Here is a 22,869-nt window from a genome sequence, read left to right on the forward strand (position 1 = left end):
CTGTGTATTAACCCAACCCTCGCATGTCCTACATAGGTACTGATACCCCCAAGGGACATCCTACTACAACGACCAATCATGTATATAAACCCTGGATTGCAGATGCTATGTATTGGCCAATGAGAGGCTTTGGTCACAACTAATTTATTTTTATTTAACATGTATTTAACTAGGCAAGTCAGTTAAAAACAAATTCTTATTTTACAGCCTACCCCGGCCAAACCCTCCCCTAACCTGGATGACGCTGGGACAATTGTACGTTGCCTTATGGGTCTCCCAATCACAGCTGGGATCGAACCAGGGTCTGTAGGGACGCCTCTAGCACAGAGATGCAGTGTCGTAGACTGCTGCGCCACTCTGGAGCTCATACAGCAAAGGGAGTTGTGGTTGTATCTATTCTATGGTTGTATTAGGTTGGTTGTATCCTACAACATAACCATCGTAGACTACTAAAATGTGCAGTCAAAATTAAGTATTACTGTCATTACTGGAATGGACCAAGACCCACAACCTAATAATTGATTAAATCATGTGTGTATGCTTAGAGTCCATGGTGTGTGCCAACATGGAGAGAACCCCATCATTAATGGTGTAATTTGCCCTTGCCTTGAGAATCAGGCATGTTCATCATTACATAATTGTCTGAAGGAAATTAATGATGAATATTAGGGCAAACGTGTCCATTTACAACATCTGACAGCCCTCTTCAACTGTCCATGCCCCATCTGTTTGGTATCTCAACAGGTTTCCTGCTCTCTGCACAGGAGAAGGAACCATTGAAGATTGTAGACAGTACTACTACATAGCAACGCTTGATTCACTGTTTTCACAACGTATGCCAACTCCCACTTCTCCCTCTCACTAGGGTGCATGTCCTCTGAAAGGGATTGGTTTTCCCCTGAGCTTAACCTTTAAAAACAGAGAGCATGGTTGAGTGTGAGAATTCAAGTCAATGTAACACATTTTCCAGAGTTGTATAGTAATAAAATGCATTTCCACAGCAGAAGCAAATTACAATCCATACGTTTTTGGGCAGTGAGCACTTCTAAAAAAATGTGGCATTTTGTATTTAAGACAGAATGTTTCATATAGGCGACAGTATAGAATGTCAGGTTCTTTTTGAGAGTACTTTGAGACATACAGTGGGTATAGAAAGTCAGAATGTTAACATTCAGTTGCCTTACAGCCTGAAATGAAAACACATAAAATTGGATTTTTTCCAGCTTTATTTTCACACAGTAAGTAACCCACAATATCCAAGTGAGAAAAATAAAATAAAAACCTCAAACTGTATTAAATTAACACAGTAAAATACCTTATTTGGATAAGTGAACACCCCCCTGAGTTAATACTTGGTGGAACCACCTTTTGCTTGAATTACAGCCATGAGCCTCTTTGAACACTTCTCCACTAACTTTGCACAGCTAGACTGTGCAATATTTGCCCATTCTTCCTTGCAAAATTGTTCACGCTCAGTCAAATTGTAAGGTGACCACTCAGGGGCTGCACTCAAGTCATTCCACATATTCAACAGGATTTTGGTCGGGCCTCTGTCTAGGCCACTCAAGGACATTCACCTTCTTGTCCTTCAGCCACTGTACAGTTGATTTAGGTCATTGTCATGTTGAAACATGAACCATCTTCAACTTCCTGACAGAGGGCTGCAGGTTCTCCTCAAGAAACTGTCAGTATTTTGCACTGTCCATTTTCCCTTCTATCCTAACAAGTGCTCCAGTTCTTACTAAGAGAAACACCCCCATAACAGGATGCTGCCACCGGCTGGCTTTACTGTAGGCATGGTGCTTTGGGTGTAAAGATGTATTGGGATTTCGCCAGACAGTTCAATTTTGGTCTCATCTGACCACAGAACCCTTTGCCACGGCCTCGGAATCTACAATGTGTTTTTTGGCAAAAGCTCAAATGAGACTTGATGTGGCTTTTTCTGAGCGTTTTTTTCTTTCTTGCCACCCTCCCATAGAAGCCAGATTTGTGGAGCTTGTGATATTGTGGTCACATGCACACATTGACTAGTGTTTGCCAAAAAGGCCTGGAGCCCCTTCAAAGTCGACATTGGCTTCTTGGTAGCATCTCTAATCAGTTTCCTTCTTTCCCAGTCATCCAGTTTGGAGGGAGGCCTGATCTATGCAGGATCTGGGTGGTGCCATACACCTTAAACTTCTTAATAATGGTCTTACCTGTGCTCCGAGGGACAGAGAAAGCCTTCAAAATCTTTTCATATCCATCCTGACTCGTGCCTTTCCACAACTTTATCTCGTAGATCTTTTGAAAGTACCTTTCCGCCCATAGTGGATTCTTTGCTTTGAATTGCACTACTCAGCAATAGAGTTCTCTATGAACACTCTGCTTTTATTCTGAACGAATCAAAGTCACTACAAATGGTCACAGATGGAAGCCAATTAGCTTGATTTGTGATCTGGAAGGTGGTTGGTTAAACCTCAGCATATTTGCAATTACAATTCTAAGGGGGGGGGGCGTCACCTATCCAAATAGGGTATTTTACTGTTTTACTTTTTAATTAATTTGAATATTTTTTAGAAAGAAACATTTACTTAGATATTGTGGGCTACTGTCTGTAAATAATTTGATGTGTTTTCATTTTAGGCTGTAAGGCAACATCAAAAGGTGAACATTTTGAAAGGGGTTGGTGACTTTCTATACCCATTGTATCTGTTTTACTGTTAAGAAATTAAAACACTATGTATCTAGTCCCCCCATTTGGATAAATTCACTTAGTGTATTAAAGTAGTCAAAAGTGTAGTATTTCTTGCACGCAAGGACTACATCAAGCTTGTGACTCTACAAACTTTTTGGATGAATTTGCAGTTTGTTTTGGATGACGTTTTTCCCCAACAGGAACTGAATGGTGAATAATGTCTTGTGCCATTTTGGAGTCTACATTAATCCTAATAAGAAAAATCATGAATTAATCATTTAGTCATATCATTGAAGAAACATTAAGTGGATGCTACCATGATTATGGATAATCATAAATGAATCATGAATGTATGAGTGAGGTTACAGAGGCACAAAGATCATACTCCCCAAAAAATCTTCCCTGTTATTGGTAATTGTGAGAGGGTAGCATTTTGTTGCAGCCTCTGAATGGCATAATTATTCATGATTTTTCTTATCAGGATTAATTTGTAAGTGTTCAAAAATAATCTTACCTACTTAATTAGAAATACAATTACTCTAGTCATCATTCAATTACTATTGGGCAAAACATAATCCAAAACACAACCAAAACAAACTGCTTGATTAGATAAGCATTCAAACCCATGTTTGATGCACCTTTGGAAGAGATTACAGCTGTGAGTCTCAGTCTCTAAGAGCTTTGCACATCTGGATTATACAATATTTTGCCCATTATTGTTTTTTTTTTAAATACGTCCAGCTCTGTTAAATTGGTTGTTGATCATTGCGAGACAGCCATTTTCAAGTCTTACCATAGATTTTCAAGACAATTTAAGTCAAAACTGTAACTAGGCCACACAGGAACATTTAACATCGTCTTGGTAAGCAACTCCAGTGTATATTTGGCCTTGTGTTTTAGGTTATTTTCCTGTTGAAATTTGAATGTCTCCCACTGTCTGTTGGAAAGCAGACAACCAGTTTTCCTCTAGGAGTTTGCCTGTGCTTAGCCCAATTCCATTTTTTTTAAATCTTAAACAACCTACCTAGTCCTTTCAAATGACAAGCATACCCATAACATGATACAGCCACTGTCATGTTTGGAAATACTGATTGGTACTCAGTGATGTGGTAAATTACCTTTTAATGGCATCAGACCGAGGCTCTGCATCTATCCTCGTGCTCCTAGACCTTAGTGCTGCTTTTGATACCATCGATCACCACATTCTTTTGGAGAGATTGGAAACCCAAATTGGTCTTCACGGACAAGTTCTGGCCTGGTTTAGATCTTATCTGTCGGAAAGATATCAGTTTGCCTCTGTGAATGGCTTGCCTCTGTGAATGGCTTGCCTCTGACAAATCAACTGTAAATTTCGGTGTTGTTCAAGGTTCTGTTTTAGGACCACTATTGTTTTCACTATATATTTGACCTCTTGGGGATGTCATTCGAAAAGAACATAATGTTAACTTTAACTGTTATGCAGTTGACACACAGCTGTATATTTCAATGAAACATGGTGAAGCCCCAAAATTGCCCTTGCTAGAAGCCTGTGTTTCAGACATAAGGAAGTGGATGGTTGCAAACTTTCTACTTTTAAACTCGGACAAAACGGAGATGCTTGTTCTAGGTCCCAAGAAACAAAGAGATCTTCTGTTGAATCTGACTATGTTAATAGTTGTACAGTCGTCTCAAATGAAACTGTGAAGGACCTCGGCGTTACTCTGGACCCTGATCTCTCTTTTGAACAACATATCAAAACTGTTTCAAGGGCAGATTTTTTCCATCTACGTAACATTGCAAAAATCAGAAACTTTCTGTACAAAAATGATGCAGAAAAATGAATCCATGCTTTTGTTACTTCTAGGTTAGACTACTGCAATGCTTTACTTTCCGGCTACCCGGATAAAGCACTAAATAAACTTCAGTTAGTGCTAAATACGGCTGCTAGAATCCTGACTAGAACCCAAAAAATGTATCATATTACTCCAGTGCTAGCCTCCCTACACTGGCTTCCTGTCAAGGCAAGGGCTGATGTCAAGGTTTTACTGCCAACCTACAAAGCATTACATGGGCTTGCTCCTACCTATCTCTCCGATTTGGTCCTGCCGTACATACCTACACGTACGCTATGGTCACAAGACACAGGCCTCCTAATTATCCATAGAATTTCTAAGCAAACAGCTGGAGGCAGGTCTTTCTCCTAAAGAGCTCCATTTTTATAGAATGGTCTGCCTACCCATGTGAGAGACACAAACTCGGTGGATTGAGTGGGTTGAGTCACTGATGTGATATTCCTGTCTGGGTTGGCGCCCCCCCTTGGGTTGTGCCGTGGCGGAGATCTTTGTGGGCTATACTCGGCCTTGTCTCAGGATGGTAAGTTGGTGGTTGAAGATATCCCTCTAGTGGTGTGGGGGTTGTGCTTTGGCAAAGTGGGTGGGGTTATATCCTTCCTGTTTGGCCCTGTCTGGGGGTATCATCAGATGGGGCCACAGTGTCTCCTGACCCCTCCTGTCTCAGCCTCTAGTATTTATGCTGCAGTAGTTTGTGTGTCGGGGGGCTAGGGTCAGTTTGTATATCTGGAGTACTTCTCCTGTCTCATCCGGTGTCCTGTCTTTATCTCTCTCGGAGGACTTGAGCCCTAGGACCATGCCTCAGGACTACCTGGCATGATGACTCCTTGCTGTCCCCAGACCACCTGGCCGTGCTGCTTCTCCAGTTTCAACTGTTCTGCCTGGAATCCTGACCTGTTCACCCGACGTGCTACCTGTCCCAGACCTATTATTTGACCATGCTGATCATTTATGAATATTTGAACATCTTGGCCATGTTCTGTCATAATCTCCACCCGGCACAGCCAGAAGAGGACTGGCCACCCCTCATAGCCTGGTTCCTCTCTAGGTTTCTTCCTAGGTTTTGGCTTTTCTAGGGAGTTTTTCCTAGCCAACGTGCTTCAACACCTGCATTGCTTGCTGTTTGGGGTTTTAAGCTGGGTTTCTGTACAGCACTTTGAGATATCAGCTGATATACGAAGGGCTATATAAATAAATTTGATGTGTTGTATTTGCCCCAAAATAATGCTTTTTATTCAAGAACAAAAGTGTATTTCTTTGCCACAGTTTTTGCAGTATTTCTTTAGTGCCTTATTGAAAACAGAATGCATTTTTTTTATTTACAAAAATTCTGTAAATGCTTTCTTCTTTTCACCCTGTCATTTAAATTAGTATTGCGGAGTAACTACAATGTTGTTGATCCAACTTCAGTTTTATATCACAGCCATTGAAGTCTTTAATGGTTTTAAAATCACAATTGGCGTGGTGAAATCCCTGAGTGGTTTCCTTCCTCTCCGGCAACTGAGTTAGGAAGGACGCTTGTATCTTTGTAGTGACTGGGTGTATTGATACACCATGCAACGTGTAATTAATAACTTCCCCATGCTCAAATGAGGATTCAATGTCTGCTTTTATTTTATTTTTACCGATCTACCAATTGGTGACCTTCTTTGTAAGGCATTGGAAAACCCTGGTTTTCTTGGTTGAATGTGTGCTTGGGACCAACAGATACTTTTATGTGTGGGGAAGAGAGATGGGGTAGTCATTCAAAAATCATGTTAAACACTATTATTGCAAACAGCGTGAGTCCATGCAACTTATGTGACTTGCTATGAACATTTTTATTCCTGAACGTATTTAGGCTTGCCATAACAAAGAGGTTGATTACTTATTGACTCAAGACATTCCAGCTTTTCATTTTTAATTAATTTGTAAAAATGTCTAAAAACATAATTCCACTTTGACATTATGGGGTATTGTGTGTAGATCAGTGACACACAATCTCAATTTAATCCATTTTAAAATCAGGCTGTAACAAAATGCTGAAAAAGTCAAGGGGTGTGAATACTTTCTGAAGGCACTGTATGTATGAAAATACCCTCAAATAAGATCTGTCATTCTGTACTGTCGCTTCATATGAAACATTTGATCTCAATTCCAAAGTATAAAGTATGGAATATAAAGCCCAAAAAATTAAAACATATTCAATGTCCAAATACATATGGAGGGGAATGCATGTAGACACATTTGAACAAATAGAAGAATCTGTCATAATCTTTGAAAAACGTCAGTAAACTTGTACCTGGGTTCATTCACTGACCAGTTGTGACCCCTGGATTTGATACACTAGTTTGTAACACTCCCATTTTGTAATGACGTGGGGAGAAAATGCATGAGATGTTGCAATAATAAAGTAGCTCTAGGAAAAATAAAGTATCTCTTGGAACTTAAAGGCCAGTGGTGTCAAGTATTTGAAAGGGATTGTGTAAGACTATGCACCATAATGTCTTGATAGAGTTCAATGTTAGCTGACAAACCCAACTAGTGAAATTGAAGAGCTCATGTCACACTAAGATTATACTGATAGTGTGACCCTATACAAATGAAAGAGATCTTGTGATTTGAGGAGTGATATGATGAGTAGCCTGTTCGGTTGAAGGGATATTTTTAGAATGGACATGGAAGGAATGAGTGTCACACACTCTCAACTACTTTTGAACTGTCCTCAAGCAGAGTTCTGCCTGTGTACAAAGTATCAGAAGAGTCCTATAATCTGTACTGACCTTGATCATAGTATTATTGACTGTAAGGCCAGCAGAATAAATTACTGACCCCACTAACGGGTTTTTGAAAAACATTCTACAACCCTTTTTCATATAGCATGGATATATATTTTAATCTTACAACACCTGCTTCACAATGGAATTTTAAATCAATGGATTTTTAAATCTCTAAATGTACTTCATTTACACTGACTTCTTGTCTAACATTTCAAATACAGACTGCACTGTATTCTTTTCATTTTATAAAATTATAAAATCCTCTTGACATATGTACACAAATATATGTATATACATACATAAAACGACACAAATAAAAAGAAGAAACATTCCGTTCCATCAGTCCAGCATACTTTCATTTTTCAGATGGGGGGACAGAAAGGTGAAGGCTAGCCCTGCTAGCTTAGAAAACAAAGGGCTGGAGAAGAAAAGAAAAAAACACACTCTCAAGAGAAATGAGACCTTGTTTGATACAAGTGTCTCTATAGTGTCCTGGTAGAAGATCTTGTTCTCAGTCCAATCTATTGCCACACTGCAAAAGGACAGGGGGGGGTGGGGGGGGCGGTCACACACACACACACACACACACACACACACACACACACACACACACACACACACACACACACACACACACACACACACACACACACACACACACACACACACACACACACACACACACACACACACACGGCAACCAAGTGAATGCAGAAAAACAGTCTCTTAGAAGAGGGGCACTTAGGGTGTTTGTCTACGTATCCTTGCTGTCACGGAACAGGTCGACACGCAGGGCCAGCTCCTTGAAAGAGGGCCGCAAACATGGGTCTTTATCCCAGCATTCCTGCATTATCTCATGCATCTGAGAGAACGAGAGAGGGAACCAAAGACATGTTTATTTGGGATGGTCACAACTGGTATCCTTCCTATGGTATATATTCATTGAAATCTGATTGTAACATAAACATGTTACCACTCACTCACATTGCTCAGTTAAGGTACTAAGTTAACTGTGGAAACCGCAACCCCTCTTTTACACATATGACACTGCATCATTAAGGAAGGCAAACGCACTATATAGACTGAACAATGCATGACAAAACGGACATAATGACTACAACCCAGCCCTTACCTCCATGGGACAGCCCACAGGTTGAGGCAGCCTGCTGCCCGACTTGAGGAGCTCAATGAGATGATAAACAATCAGCTGGCCCTTCTTGTCATTACCCATCATGCCCATGAACATCTGAGGATGTGGAGAAAGGTTGGTTGGTCAGGTGTAAACTACAAATGATCAAACAAGTATATGTAAACTAGGTCAGTGTAACGCAGGGATGTTAGCAGTTTTTTTTAGGTCTCTATTGCACACATACAGTATACTTTCCTTTATGTGCAGGCTCATGTGTAAACAAGTAGACTCAAGTAGAGTCTGTGACAATGTGTCTTAACATACAGTGCCTTCAGAAAGTACTCACACTCCTTCAATTTTTTCTTATTTGGTAGTGTTACAAATTAGGATTATGATGGATTTCATTGTATTTGTTCATTGTATTTGATGGTCAGTGATCTAACGCTCCACACCGCGTGGCCGCGGCCACCCTAATCTGGTGGTCCCAGCGCGCACGACCCACGTGGAGTTCCAGGTCTCCGGTAGCCTCTGGAACTGCCGATCTGCGGCCAACAAGGCAGAGTTCATCTCAGCCTATGCCTCCCTCCAGTCCCTCGACTTCTTGGCACTGACGGAAACATGGATCACCACAGATAACACTGCTACTCCTACTGCTCTCTCTTCGTCCGCCCACGTGTTCTCGCACACCCCGAGAGCTTCTGGTCAGCGGGGTGGTGGCACCGGGATCCTCATCTCTCCCAAGTGGTCATTCTCTCTTTCTCCCCTTACCCATCTGTCTATCGCCTCCTTTGAATTTCATGCTGTCACAGTTACCAGCCCTTTCAAGCTTAACATCCTTATCATTTATCGCCCTCCAGGTCCCCTCGGAGAGTTCATCAATGAGCTTGATGTCTTGATAAGCTCCTTTCCTGAGGACGGCTCACCTCTCACAGTTCTGGGCGACTTTAACCTCCCCACGTCTACCTTTGACTCATTCCTCTCTGCCTCCTTCTTTCCACTCCTTTCCTCTTTTGACCTCACCCTCTCATCTTCCCCCTACTCACAAGGCAGGCAATACGCTCGACCTCATCTTTACTAGATGCTGTTCTTCCACTAACCTCATTGCAACTCCCCTCCAAGTCTCCGACCACTACCTTGTATCCTTTTCCCTCTCGCTCTCATCCAACACTTCCCACACTGCCCCTACTCGGATGGTATCGCGCCGTCCCAACCTTCGCTCTCTCTCTCCCCCGCTACTCTCTCCTCTTCCATCCTATCATCTCTTCCCTCTGCTCAAACCTTCTCTAACCTATCTCCTGATTCTGCCTCCTCAACCCTCCTCTCCTCCCTTTCTGCATCCTTTGACTCTCTATGTCCCCTATCTTCCAGGCCGGCTCGGTCCTTCCCTCCCGCTCCGTGGCTCGACGACTCATTGCGAGCTCACAGAACAGGGCTCCGGGCAGCCGAGCGGAAATGGAGGAAAACTCGCCTCCCTGCGGACCTGGCATCCTTTCGCTCCCTCCTCTCTACATTTTCCTCCTCTGTCTCTGCTGCTAAAGCCACTTTCTACCACTCTAAATTCCAAGCATCTGCCTCTAACCCTAGGAAGCTCTTTGCCACCTTCTCCTCCCTCCTGAATCCTCCTCCCCTCCCCTCCTCCCTCTCTGCAGATGACTTCGTCAACCATTTTGAAAAGAAGGTCGACGACATCCGATCCTCGTTTGCTAAGTCAAACGACACCGCTGGTTCTGCTCACACTGCCCTACCCTGTGCTCTGACCTCTTTCTCCCCTCTCTCTCCAGATGAAATCTCGCGTCTTGTGACGGCCGGCCGCCCAACAACCTGCCCGCTCGACCCTATCCCCTCCTCTCTTCTCCAGACCATTTCCGGAGACCTTCTCCCTTACCTCACCTCGCTCATCAACTCATCCCTGACCGCTGGCGACGTCCCTTCCGTCTTCAAGAGAGCGAGAGTTGCACCCCTTCTGAAAAAACCTACACTCGATCCCTCCGATGTCAACAACTACAGACCAGTATCCCTTCTTTCTTTTCTCTCCAAAACTCTTGAACGTGCCGTCCTTGGCCAGCTCTCCCGCTATCTCTCTCAGAATGACCTTCTTGATCCAAATCAGTCAGGTTTCAAGACTAGTCATTCAACTGAGACTGCTCTTCTCTGTATCACGGAGGCGCTCCGCACTGCTAAAGCTAACTCTCTCTCCTCTGCTCTCATCCTTCTAGACCTATCGGCTGCCTTCGATACTGTGAACCATCAGATCCTCCTCTCCACCCTCTCCGAGTTGGGCATCTCCGGCGCGGCCCACGCTTGGATTGCGTCCTACCTGACAGGTCGCTCCTACCAGGTGGCGTGGCGAGAATCTGTCTCCTCACCACGCGCTCTCACCACTGGTGTCCCCCAGGGCTCTGTTCTAGGCCCTCTCCTATTCTCGCTATACACCAAGTCACTTGGCTCTGTCATAACCTCACATGGTCTCTCCTATCATTGCTATGCAGACGACACACAATTAATCTTCTCCTTTCCCCTTCTGATGACCAGGTGGCGAATCGCATCTCTGCATGTCTGGCAGACATATCAGTGTGGATGACGGATCACCACCTCAAGCTGAACCTCGGCAAGACGGAGCTGCTCATCCTCCCGGGAAGGACTGCCCATTCCATGATCTCGCCATCACGGTTGACAACTCCATTGTGTCCTCCTCCCAGAGCGCTAAGAACCTTGGCGTGATCCTGGACAACACCCTGTCGTTCTCAACTAACATCAAGGCGGTGGCCCGTTCCTGTAGGTTCATGCTCTACAACATCCGCAGAGTACGACCCTGCCTCACACAGGAAGCGGCGCAGGTCCTAATCCAGGCACTTGTCATCTCCCGTCTGGATTACTGCAACTCGCTGTTGGCTGGGCTCCCTGCCTGTGCCATTAAACCCCTACAACTGATCCAGAACGCCGCAGCCCGTCTGGTGTTCAACCTTCCCAAGTTCTCTCACGTCACCCCGCTCCTCCGCTCTCTCCACTGGCTTCCAGTTGAAGCTCGCATCCGCTACAAGACCATGGTGCTTGCCTACGGAGCTGTGAGGGGAACGGCACCTCAGTACCTCCAGGCTCTGATCAGGCTCTACACCCAAACAAGGGCACTGCGTTCACCCACCTCTGGCCTGCTCGCCTCCCTACCACTGAGGAAATACAGTTCCCGCTCAGCCCAGTCAAAACTGTTCGCTGCTCTGGCCCCCCAATGGTGGAACAAACTCCCTCACGACGCCAGGACAGCGGAGTCAATCACCACCTTCCGGAGACACCTGAAACCCCACCTCTTTAAGGAATACCTAGGATAGGATAAAGTAATCCTTCTCACCCCCTTAAAATATTTAGATGCACTATTGTAAAGTGGCTGTTCCACTGGATGTCATAAGGTGAATGCACCAATTTGTAAGTCGCTCTGGATAAGAGCGTCTGCTAAATGACTTAAATGTAATGTAAATGATCTACACAAAATACTCTAATGCCAAAAAAAGCTAATATTTATGAAACATATATGAAAAATAAAACAAAAATAAAAGCGCAGTGGTCTAGGGCGCAGTGCCCTAGACCACTGCGCCACCCGGGAGGCCCCCATAGTTTGTTTTAACAGGCTATGTGATCTTAGCGTAGCCTGAGGTCAGTAGGCTTTGCATATACAGTGGGGCAAAAAAGTATTTAGTCAGCCACCAATTGTGCAAGTTCTCAAACTTAAAAAGATGTGAGAGGTCTGTAACTCTGACAGACAAAATGAGAGAAAAAAACCCCAGAAAATCACATTGTAGGATTTTTAATGAATTTATTTGCAAATTATGGTGGAAAATAAGTATTTGGTCAATAACAAAAGTTTCTCAATACTTTATTATATACCCTTTGTTTGCAATGACAGAGGTCAAACATTTTCTGTAAGTCTTCACAAGGTTTTCACACACTGTTGCTGGTATTTTGACCCATTCCTCCATGCAGATCTCCTCTAGAGCAGTGATGTTTTGGGGCTGTTGCTTGGCAACACGGACTTTCAACTCCCTCCAAAGATTTTCTATGGGGTTGAAATCTGGAGACTGGCTAGGCCCCTCCAGGACCTTGAAATGCTTCTTACGAAGCCACTCGTAAGACCATTCGTTGCCCGGGCGGTGTGTTTGGGATCATTGCCATGCTGAATGACCCAGCCACGTTTCATCTTCAATGCCCTTGCTGATGGAAGGAGGTTTTCACTCAAAATCTCACGATACATGGCCCCATTCATTCTTTCCTGTACACGAATCAGTCGTCCTGGTCCCTTTGCAGAAAAACAGCCGCAAAGCATGATGTTTCCACCCCCATGCTTCACAGTAGGTATGGTGTTCTTTGGATGCAACTCAGCATTCTTTGTCCTCCAAACACAACGAGTTGAGTTTTTACCAAAAAGTTATATTTTGGTTTCATTTGACCATATGACATTCTCCCAATCTTCTTCTGGATCCTCCAAATGCTCTCTAGCAAACTTCAGACGGGCCTGGACATGTACTGGCTTAAGCAGGGGGACACGTCTGGCACTGCAGGATTTGAGTCTCTGGCGGCGTAGCGGCGTAGTGTGTTACTGATGGTAGGCTTTGTTACTTTGGTCCCAGCTCTCTGCAGGTCATTCAATAGGTCCCCCCATGTGGTTCTGGGATTTTTGCTCATCGTTCTTGTGATCATTTTTGACCCCATGGGGTGAGATCTTGCGTGGAGCCCCAGTTCGAGGGAGATTATCAGTGGTCTTGTATGTCTTCCATTTCCTAATAATTGCTCCCACAGTTGATTTCTTCAAACCAAGCTGCTTACCTATTGCAGATTCAGTCATCCCTGCCTGGTGCAGGTCTACAATTTTGTTTCTGGTGTCCTTTGACAGCTCTTTGGTCTTGGCCATAGTGGAGTTTGGAGTGTGACTGTTTGAGGTTGTGGACAGGTGTCTTTTATACTGATAACAAGTTCAAACAGGTGCCATTAATACAGGTAACGAGTGGAGGACAGAGGAGTCTCTTAAAGAAGAAGTTACAGGTCTGTGAGAGTCAGAAATCTTGCTTGTTTGTAGGTGACCAAATACTTATTTTCCACCATAATTTGCAAATAAATTCATTAAAAATCCTACAATGTGATTTTCTGGATTTTTTTCTCTCATTTTGTCTGTCATAGTTGAAGTGTACCTATGATGAAAATTACAGGCCTCTCATCGTTTTAAGTGGGAGAACTTGCACAATTGGTGGCTGACTAAATACTTTTTTGCCCCACTGTACAAGTATCAAGTATTTAATGAGACAACATATTAGCTGTATTTGAAGAAGAAAAAAATAATCAGAGAAGGGAGAGAGAGGGATGAACTCACTGCAGGAGGGCTGCAGTTCTTGTCGCTGTGGGTGAACAGTTCATAGAGCACTACGCCAAAGCTCCAGATGTCAGAAGCCACAGAGAACTTGCTTTCCGTCAGAGACTCTGGGGCATACCTGCACAACAACACAAAAAAGTGTCCCAAATCTCTCTCTTATTCTTCTCTCAAAAAAAGGATGACTAGGAATTACAGTTACACCACATAGGAAGCCAAGGAAATGGGTGAAAACGAACAGCTGAAGCACAAATCTAACACAGGAACTAACAATAAAGTCAGGAACAAGATTGGACAGTTCATAGAACTCTAAACTAGGGCTGGACGATATGTTCAAAATACAGTATCATATCACAATATTATCCACATTTGTTTACAGAATGATGGCATTTGACAGTTGTTTATGTTTTTGAATAATAAAAGTTCTAAATAAGCTTCGAGTAGTGCATGACCCTAGGATGGCAACACAAATTCTAAGTGGATTTAACAGGGCTTTCTCTATTCTGACTGTTTTAAAACAGAGGTGTCAAACTCATTCCATGGCCATGTGTCTGCTGGTATTTGGTTTCACCTTTCAATTTGTATACAATTAAGATCTAGACAACCAGGTGAGAGGAGTTCCTAACTAATCAGTGACTAATCTAATCGCGTACACGGGAGGAGTGAAAACCTGCAGACACTCGGCCCTCCATGCAATGAGTTTTGACACGTGTCTCAAACTGTTTAGTCAACTTCAAAATAATTTTCAGCATTTACCAATTTTTGCATTTACCAATTTTCAGCATTTACCAATTTTTGCTGTCATTTCCATACTGAGGCTTGTTTTGTCTTTATCATCAAAAAGTCACTTTTCCCTTATTTTTCTCTGTAACCATGTTTCCATCCACAGTTTTTATGCGAGTAAAGGCAAACTGTATAAATAATCATCACGACAGCTTTGTTAGAAACAGGAAGTTTCAGTACAATTTTATAAATTCTGGCAGATGAATTTCTTCATTCGACGTTGCGATCCTTTTGTGTCTGTAAAAATGTGCGAGAAATGGCGGTGGAAATGCCTCAATACCGGTATGTAGTAATTATATGTAAACCGCCTGGTCCTACTTTAAACGATTATGTTGGTTGACTTCAAGAAATATCATTGGTCACTACAAAAATAAAAACTTTTCTGCCAGTGACCGAATAAAACTGTCCCTCCAGGATTTGCAGGGTTTTTAAAAATGATTTTCACAATATGCAATAATTTCAATGATGATAATAAGCAGGGAATTGTTAATTTTGCTAAAAAAGATAGCAGAATCCTGGAGGGGCTGCTAAAGGTGTCTAACCAGAAGATGGGGCTCTCTCCAGGCTCCTTGACCATATAGTACTCCTTGTCCTGGGGCAGGACTTTGCTCAGGCCAAAGTCCCCTATCTTCACCCTCAGCTCACTCTCTACCAGGATGTTACGGGTTGCCAGATCTCTGTGGATGTAGCGCTTGGTTGCCAGGTACTCCATACCCTGCACACACAAAAGAACAAAGACAAAAACGTTCAGACCTCATACATGCTTTACCTTTACTTCCCACTAGGTTGCAGTCTGTATTAGAATGTTATGAACTATCACCATATGGTAAACATCAGGCATCAGTTGAGGGTAGATATCTGGATATGGAAGAGTAAAACCATTATAATCAAAAGGTTAAAGTTACTTTCATATCTGGTCACTATCAGTACCTTGCATATCTGAGCGGTATAATGCACCAGTTTCATGTGGTCTATTCTCTGCTTGTTCTTGATGAGGTAATCTCTCAGACTCCCATAGGGCAGGTATTCCATGATCAGTCGCAGGTTTCTCCGGCCTGCAGACAACAAACAAATAGAGAAACATTCACCTCTGCACTGACTTAGGATTCTACGAATAACTTGCTGAACTTGTCTTGTCTTCTGACTGAATTAAAAGGATCTGTTGGAGTTACAAGGCAACTACTATTCACCTTCTGTGCACCAGCGACTCCTGTGGCGGGCCGGGCGCAGTGCGCGCTAACCAAGGTTGCCAGGTGCACGGTGTTTCCTCCGACACATTGGTGTGGCTGGCTTCCGGGTTGGATGCGCGCTGTGTTAAGAAGCAGTGCGGCTTGGTTGGGTTGTGTATCGGAGGACGCATGACTTTCAACCTTCGTCTCTCCCGAGCCCGTACAGGAGTTGTAGTGATGAGACAAGATAGTAGCTACTAACAATTGGATACCACGAAATTGGGGAGAAAAAGGGGGTACATTTTTTTTTAAACACACAAAAAAAACACCAAAAAAGTGTATTCTAGACTTATCTTTTCAGAAGCAAACGGGTTACTAATGATCGGATCCTGGATTAACAGGTTACTGGATCTTCGACTTCGCCCACGACTGTGTGGCCATGCACGACTATCACCATTATCAAGTTCGCTGACGACACAACGGTGGTAGGCCTGATCACAGGCAACAATAAGTCAGCCTACAGGGAGGAGGTCAGTGACTGGCAGCGTGGTGCCAGAGGGTTATGCTACAGAAGGTTATGCTACAGAGGGTTATGCGGACAGCCCAGTACATCACTGGGGCCGAGCTCCCTGCCATCCAGGGCCTCTATATCAGGTGGTGTGAAAAGGCGGCCTGGAAAATCGTCAAAGACCCCAACCACCCAAGCCATAGACAATTTTCTCTGCTGCCGCATCGCAAGAGGTACTGGTGCATCAAGTCTGACACCAACAGGCTCTTGAACATCTTATAGCCCCAAGCAATACGACTGATAAATAGCTACACGGACCGAGTTTACCTTGCATCTTATTGACCTTATATTTCAGTGTCTCGACGCACACTTATAGGGCCCTACACACTCACGCCATCATTTGCTCACTCACACAAAATATGAACATACATTTATACACTCTACACACCCACTCACATGCAAGCTGCTGCTACTCTGTTTATTTTATCCTGTTGCCTAGTCCCCTTACCCCTAGACATATCTACCTCCATCACTCCAGTATCCCTGCACATTGTAAATATGGTCTTGGAACCGACCATGTACATAGTATGTTTACTTACTTATTGTGTTCTTCATATTTCATCTTATTTCTCATGTGTTTTTTTTCTAGTATTACATTGTTATTGATTATTGCATGGTTGGGTTTTGAGTTTGCAAGAAAGACATTTCACTGTACTTGTGCATGTGACATTAAAACTTTAAACTTGAGCCTTAAAAGGGATACTTCAGGGTTTTGGCAATGAAGCGTTAGCGCAATGGCTGGAAGTTTATGGGCATCTGCTAGCATGCTAGTACATTGAACAAAAATATTAAAGCAACATGTAAAGTGTTGGTCCCGTGTTTCATGACCTGAAATAAAAGATCCCAGAAATGTTCCATAAGCTTCTTTCGCTCAAATTTTGTGCACAAACTTGTTTACATCCCTGTTAGTGGGAATTTCTCCTTTGACAAGATAATCCATCCACCTGACAGGTGTGGCATATCAAGAAGCTGATTAAACAGTATCATCATTACACCAGTGCACCTTGTGCTGGGGACAATAAAAGGCCACTCTAAAATGTGCAGTTTTGTAACACAACCTAATGACACAGATGTCTCAAGTTTTGAGGGAGTGTGAAATTAGCATGCTGATTGCAGGAATGTCCACCAGAGCTGTTGCCAGATAATTGAATTTTCATTTCTCTACCATAAGCTACCTCCAACTTTCTTTTAGAGAATTTGGCATTACGTCCAACCGGCCTCACAACCGCAGACCACGTTAACCACGCCAGCCCAGGACCTCCACACCCGGCCTCTCCACCTGCGGGATCGTCTGAGAACAGCCACCAGGACAGCTGATTAAACAGAGTATTTCTGTCTGTAATAAAGCCCTTTTGTGGGGAAAAAATTATTCTTATTGACTGGGGCTGGCTCCCCAGTGGGTGGGCGTATGCCCTCCCAGGCCCACCTATGGCTGCGCCCCTGCACAGTTATGTGAATTCCATAGATTAGGGCCTAATTTATTTATTTCAACTGATTGATTTACTCAGTAATATTGTTGCATGTTGAGTTAATAGTTTTGTTCAGTATAAATACCCATAGACTTCCAGTCATTGCGTTAATGCTAGTTAGCATTGGCTCGCACAACTACTGTACCTCTAACTTCCTTCATACTGGACACAGAGACATAAGTTGTTGCCATATGTAGGACAGTGACTTGTAAAGTGAACTGAGGAGTTTGCTCCTCTCCTCGATTGCCTCCTCCGGCCAAAGATACTCAGGTGTATCCTATTGCAGAATTGTTTTGAAATCCGCAACACCCCCTTTGAATCACCTGTTGTTTTCTCGGAGGAGAAAATCATGCACATGTAAAATGGTATGCTACTTATCCATGTATAGATCTATACATGGATGTACCTTACCACTTTACATACGTATTTTGGGATTCCTCTTCTGTAAACGTAATTTTCCTGATGACGCAGTAGTGGAGAGTAATTTCAATTGGACCTTTTTCGAAAGGAGGAGAGGACGCGAGGAATCAAGCCAATCCCACACGTCACATGGTACCTGCGCTGTAAGACACTCCTTTGTATTTGACGATATTCTCATGCTGAAGAGACTTGAGGATCTCGATCTCCCTCTCAAAGTCCCGCATGTGCTCTGCCGTGCTGTGCTGAAGCTTCTTCACAGCCACAACCTCCCCCGTGTTGTCCTGGAGTGGGTCGTACCGGCACATCTCCACACTGCCAAAGTTACCCTGATGGAAGAAACCAACATGATTAAGTAGGACGGAAGAGATGACATTAAATTCAGCTGATTACTTAATGAAGCGCTTTGAGACGGAATCAGACACATCCACAAACGAGAACACTGTGTGGTGTTCAAAGACCATGAATGATCATCTGTGGTCATCATTGTTCATGACAATGAGTGTAGTGTGATTCCTTAGCTTGTGGCCATCATTGGCTGTGACACTGTGGTTCCTTACCTTGCCTAACTGCTGTAGGAAGATGAGGTGTCTCTCCTCAAACTGGACTGGCTCTTGGTTCTCAAAAGCCCCAGTGACCCATGGTGACGCTGCTGTTCTGTTTGGCAGGAGGTCACTCTCTACAATCAGCTCATATTCTGTGGTCAAAAACAGCACAATGTCAAATCACACAGACATGTTCAAGAATGACAGTATTCTTTGCAGAGACTTGTATTTTTTCCATGTCTGCTTGGATTCTCCCCATCTCTTTTAAGCCCCTAGCAGCACTTGATCCACCTAAAACACAAACACCGGTAACAGCCTAGATATAATATAGGCTGGTAATATGGCCACCATTACACCCATAATTTCCTCTTCCTATAACAACATGATGTGTGACAATTATAATAATCAATAATCTTGAGACAATCAACTCAATGAAGAGACCGTAGGACCCATCAGTATGACCCAGTTTAAATCTGCAATGACTGTAGCAATGCACTGACCAGGTGTGAACAGGCTGTTGAGGTCCCTGATGATGACCCTGAAAGAGGGTCTGAACGTGGGCTCGTAGTCCATGCAGCTGGTGATCAGGTTAGCAAGCTCAGTCCACTTAGGAGCAGGCAGCTGGTGGCGGTCCTCGTAAAAGAGGTTTTTCTGAACCAAAGAATCATTAGATGTATGTTTGTTTGTAGTAGGACTGCTTGTAGTAGGACTGCATATCAAGTTGCATTAGTGTAAACATACTGCTACATATTTCTAAAACATAACCTACTGGTATAGCTGATGTGATCCTCACCTTAGAGTTGTCCAGTGTCGCCAGTGGTTTCTCCCCTCCACTGCAGATCTCCCACAGCGTTGTGCCAAAGCTCCACTTGTCTGCTGCAAGGCTCAGGTTGGTAGAATCCTCAATACATTCAGGAGGCACCCAGGGGATTCGCTCAACCAAAACTGGGCCAGACCATAATATGTCATTAATAATTAATTGACAATCAATTCACACAGCATTTAGTGTTCAATAATCATAACTCTGAAATAGTACAATATGATTTGAATATAATCTCTAGGTTGTAATATTTTAAGATGTGAAAGGTCGTAAAAACTGAGGTATTCAAGGATTTTTGGAGGTGTGGCTCAGGTCAAAGCTGGGGTAACTTCGTGCACACAACTGAGTTTTGATGGATAAACGTTGCCCCCTTCTGGCAGCCTAGCGGTAACACCGGTGTATCAGAGGAAGAGAGAGAACTCACTATCTTTGGGCAGGACAGTGATGCTGACACCAGGGTCACTCAGCTTGATGAAGGGGGGATTCCCAGTTTTCCGATCCTCTTCCCGGATCAGCAGGACGTTCTTGGCACAGACATTCCCATGAACAAGGTTCTTTTCCTCCTGCGGGATTGAGGGGAGGGGACAGTCAGGAGGGGAGGAGACGGGACAGTCAAGAGGGGATGGAACAGTTAGGAGCAGAGGTGCATCACACCAACTAACTAAACATTCACAAACTTCCTGCAGGCACTGATGGACTGGTGCAGTCTGTGGCTTGTAACGCTGAGAATGTATAATTATCCCTTTATCAATGAGCAGCCATGTCTGTAGTACAGGTTGGGTTCAGCCTTACCAGGAAGTGCATGGCCCAGGCAAGCTGCTTGGCCACTTGAAGCTTCCACAAGATGTTGACTGAGTTTTTGTTCTTCTTCAGGTATGTGTCCAGGGAGCCAAACTTCACATACTCCTGCACCATGATATCTGTAAGAGTTAACAACATTTTTACAGGGGTTAAAACACAAGACATTGTCCCAAAGGATTTATCAAATGCCACTATTAATGAACCTTTTTGCAATAAAGCATAAATATCGCTATATCAGCTTTCATCGAATCCAGCCCTCCAGTCATATGCAGCACTACATTACATACCAGAGACAACATGGGTCAATCTAAAAGCAGCAGAGGAACACTCATAGGGCACAGAGGATGGCAGATTAAGAATGGTCAGGTAAGAGGGTTTTGATGAAACAGCTTGGTATTGTAATCCCCCTAAGAATAGCCCACCTTGACTCTACTGTGGTCTCTTCTTCAGGTTACACAGATTATTACAACGGGTCAGAGGATCATCAGTCACAGTAGGGTAGTGGACATTAAAGGATAATAACCTAAGCTTAAAACGCAGGCAGGTATTATGGATGGAGGGACACACTCATTCACTTGCTTTATCTGTTATATACATTTCCCAACTGGGACAGATTGATTGACTCACTCTCCTCCCCGCACACACACACGCCGTAGGTCAGCACCAGGTGCTTGTGAGATAGCTGGCTCATCATGCTGGCTGCCTCAAAGAAAGACTGTAGAGAAGGAGAGAGATAACCATCATTAATAAACACCGTCATCATTCATTACAGCCCACCATAGACAATGGCTGATTTAAGACAATAATACCAATAGACATGACCACAGGCAATTAGTCACCTGCTCTTACTTTCTTTGTAGAAAGATAAAGTACTTAATTTTTTGCCAATCAACTCAGGAAACTGTTTAATGTCTTCTATGTGTATAAAATCTTAGTTTCTTACATCCGAGTAGTTCCTGTGGGCCTTGTCCAGGACTTTCATGATGACGTCTGTTTGGTGCATCTCCCCATAGTCTCCCAGCTCCTTGCGGACCCCTTTGAAGATCTTTGTGAATGTCCCTTGGCCTTGACTCTCAGTCTAAAAAACACACAAACAAGATAATGTCTACAATAAAAGGATACATTCCTGAATCTTTCATTGATAAGAAACAGACACTGCATGCTGGTTATCCAAAACTGTACTAAACAGTGAGATGATGACATCTACAATTTTGCTGTATGAATGACAATAAGACTGTGTGTCTGTGTTGAACGTGAAATGCTTACATATTCCAGGTCCTCCTTCCTGATCTTGTGGAACACCATTTGGTTGATGTTGCGTCTATGTAGGGAGGGAGAGAGCGGCACGTCTGAGCCCTTGTTACTCCTGGATACCAGTAAACTGGACTTGTCTGTCAAGAAAACAAGAGGACCATATAAATCAGCCTAACCATTGACAGTATATTGAGTTTAAGTGGAGCAATGCCTCAACATGTCAAAGAACTTCTCTGCCGATTTAGAGGCAAAAATAAATCAAGATTTAAGGTGGCACTCCAGTCTCCTTTTCACCTCATTTGTCACCCGATTTACTTAATAGAAGGCACATTCAATAGCTAGTCTTGGTATGACATGGCACAAGTAGGCAAGCAAGGGGGAGGCCGGTGACATCACATCAGACGAACCCCTTGAATGGCCTACAGCTTGAAGTTTCCAGTTTTTATTTTTTTATTTAACCAGGCAAGTCAGTTAAGAACAAATTCTTATTTAAAATGACGGCCAAGGAACAATGGGTTAACTGCCTTGTTCAAGGGCAGAACGACAGATTTTTACCATATCAGCTCGAGGATTTGATCTAGCAACCTTTCTTATATTTTGCTCAAAACATATATTTTTACCATTAAGTGTGTGTACATTACTGTATTTATGCTTGGGATATAGTTTTTGTTTTTCAATCTGAAAAATTCCAACATAGCTGGAGTGAGTCTTTAAACTCAGTTACCTTTGGATTTGGGTGGGCAACACTTGCTGAACTGGAAAATGATGCCATCAGAGCGCACAGTCTCCTTCTGGTAGCAGCTCAGCAATTCCTGGAGGTTGCTGAAGTTCCTTTTGGTTCCACTCAGATTGAACTCTCCATTAGCAGCCTTAGTGATCTGGCAGTGCTTGTACTCAATGCCATCATATAACTAAAGGAAAGCACAGGAGCAAGAAATTATAATCAAATCAGTGTTCCTGTGACATGATAGTTAAATATGTTCCAAACTGCATAAATTCTACACAAAGGTTTTCCAAACTGGCAAAATTCATTAATTTAAAAAAAATCTGTTATGTACTAAAAGTATAACTTAAATACATTACATACCCCCACGGTGAAGGTCAAAAAGTATTTGTTAAAGTCCTTAGGGCTGCATCGCAGGATGTACAGACCCCGCTTGTTCCCAGATTTTTGCAGTCTATTAATTGCAAAATCCATTCTGTGGAGAAGCACAGAGTGTATCTATGTATGCATCTCTGTAAGTTATTGATATACAATCAGATGATGCACAGTGCTCTATAAGGGTAGGATTCCAAACT

General features: G+C 43.2%; 1 protein-coding gene across 1 annotated transcript in view; it reads right to left on the reverse strand.

Annotated features, from left to right (window-relative positions):
- Positions 1-7,359: 7,359 nt before the first annotated feature.
- jak2b (Janus kinase 2b) overlaps positions 7,360-22,869 on the reverse strand; it is a 47,266-nt gene continuing 31,756 nt past the window's right edge. Inside the window, exons 9-24 of the mRNA XM_052461353.1 lie at positions 22,658-22,769; positions 22,295-22,481; positions 21,583-21,707; positions 21,260-21,394; positions 20,944-21,031; positions 20,308-20,435; positions 19,940-20,078; positions 19,489-19,640; positions 19,196-19,346; positions 18,711-18,847; positions 18,290-18,479; positions 15,458-15,582; positions 15,070-15,242; positions 13,748-13,865; positions 8,395-8,508; positions 7,360-8,124 (exon numbers count right to left, since the gene is read on the reverse strand). Coding sequence (XP_052317313.1) covers positions 8,017-8,124; positions 8,395-8,508; positions 13,748-13,865; positions 15,070-15,242; positions 15,458-15,582; positions 18,290-18,479; positions 18,711-18,847; positions 19,196-19,346; positions 19,489-19,640; positions 19,940-20,078; positions 20,308-20,435; positions 20,944-21,031; positions 21,260-21,394; positions 21,583-21,707; positions 22,295-22,481; positions 22,658-22,769 — 2,182 coding nt within the window. The 3' untranslated portion in view covers positions 7,360-8,016. The remainder of the gene's footprint in view (positions 8,125-8,394; positions 8,509-13,747; positions 13,866-15,069; positions 15,243-15,457; positions 15,583-18,289; positions 18,480-18,710; positions 18,848-19,195; positions 19,347-19,488; positions 19,641-19,939; positions 20,079-20,307; positions 20,436-20,943; positions 21,032-21,259; positions 21,395-21,582; positions 21,708-22,294; positions 22,482-22,657; positions 22,770-22,869) is intronic.

Source organism: Oncorhynchus keta, chromosome 14, assembly GCF_023373465.1.
Source record: "Oncorhynchus keta strain PuntledgeMale-10-30-2019 chromosome 14, Oket_V2, whole genome shotgun sequence".
Lineage (NCBI taxonomy): Eukaryota > Metazoa > Chordata > Actinopteri > Salmoniformes > Salmonidae > Oncorhynchus > Oncorhynchus keta.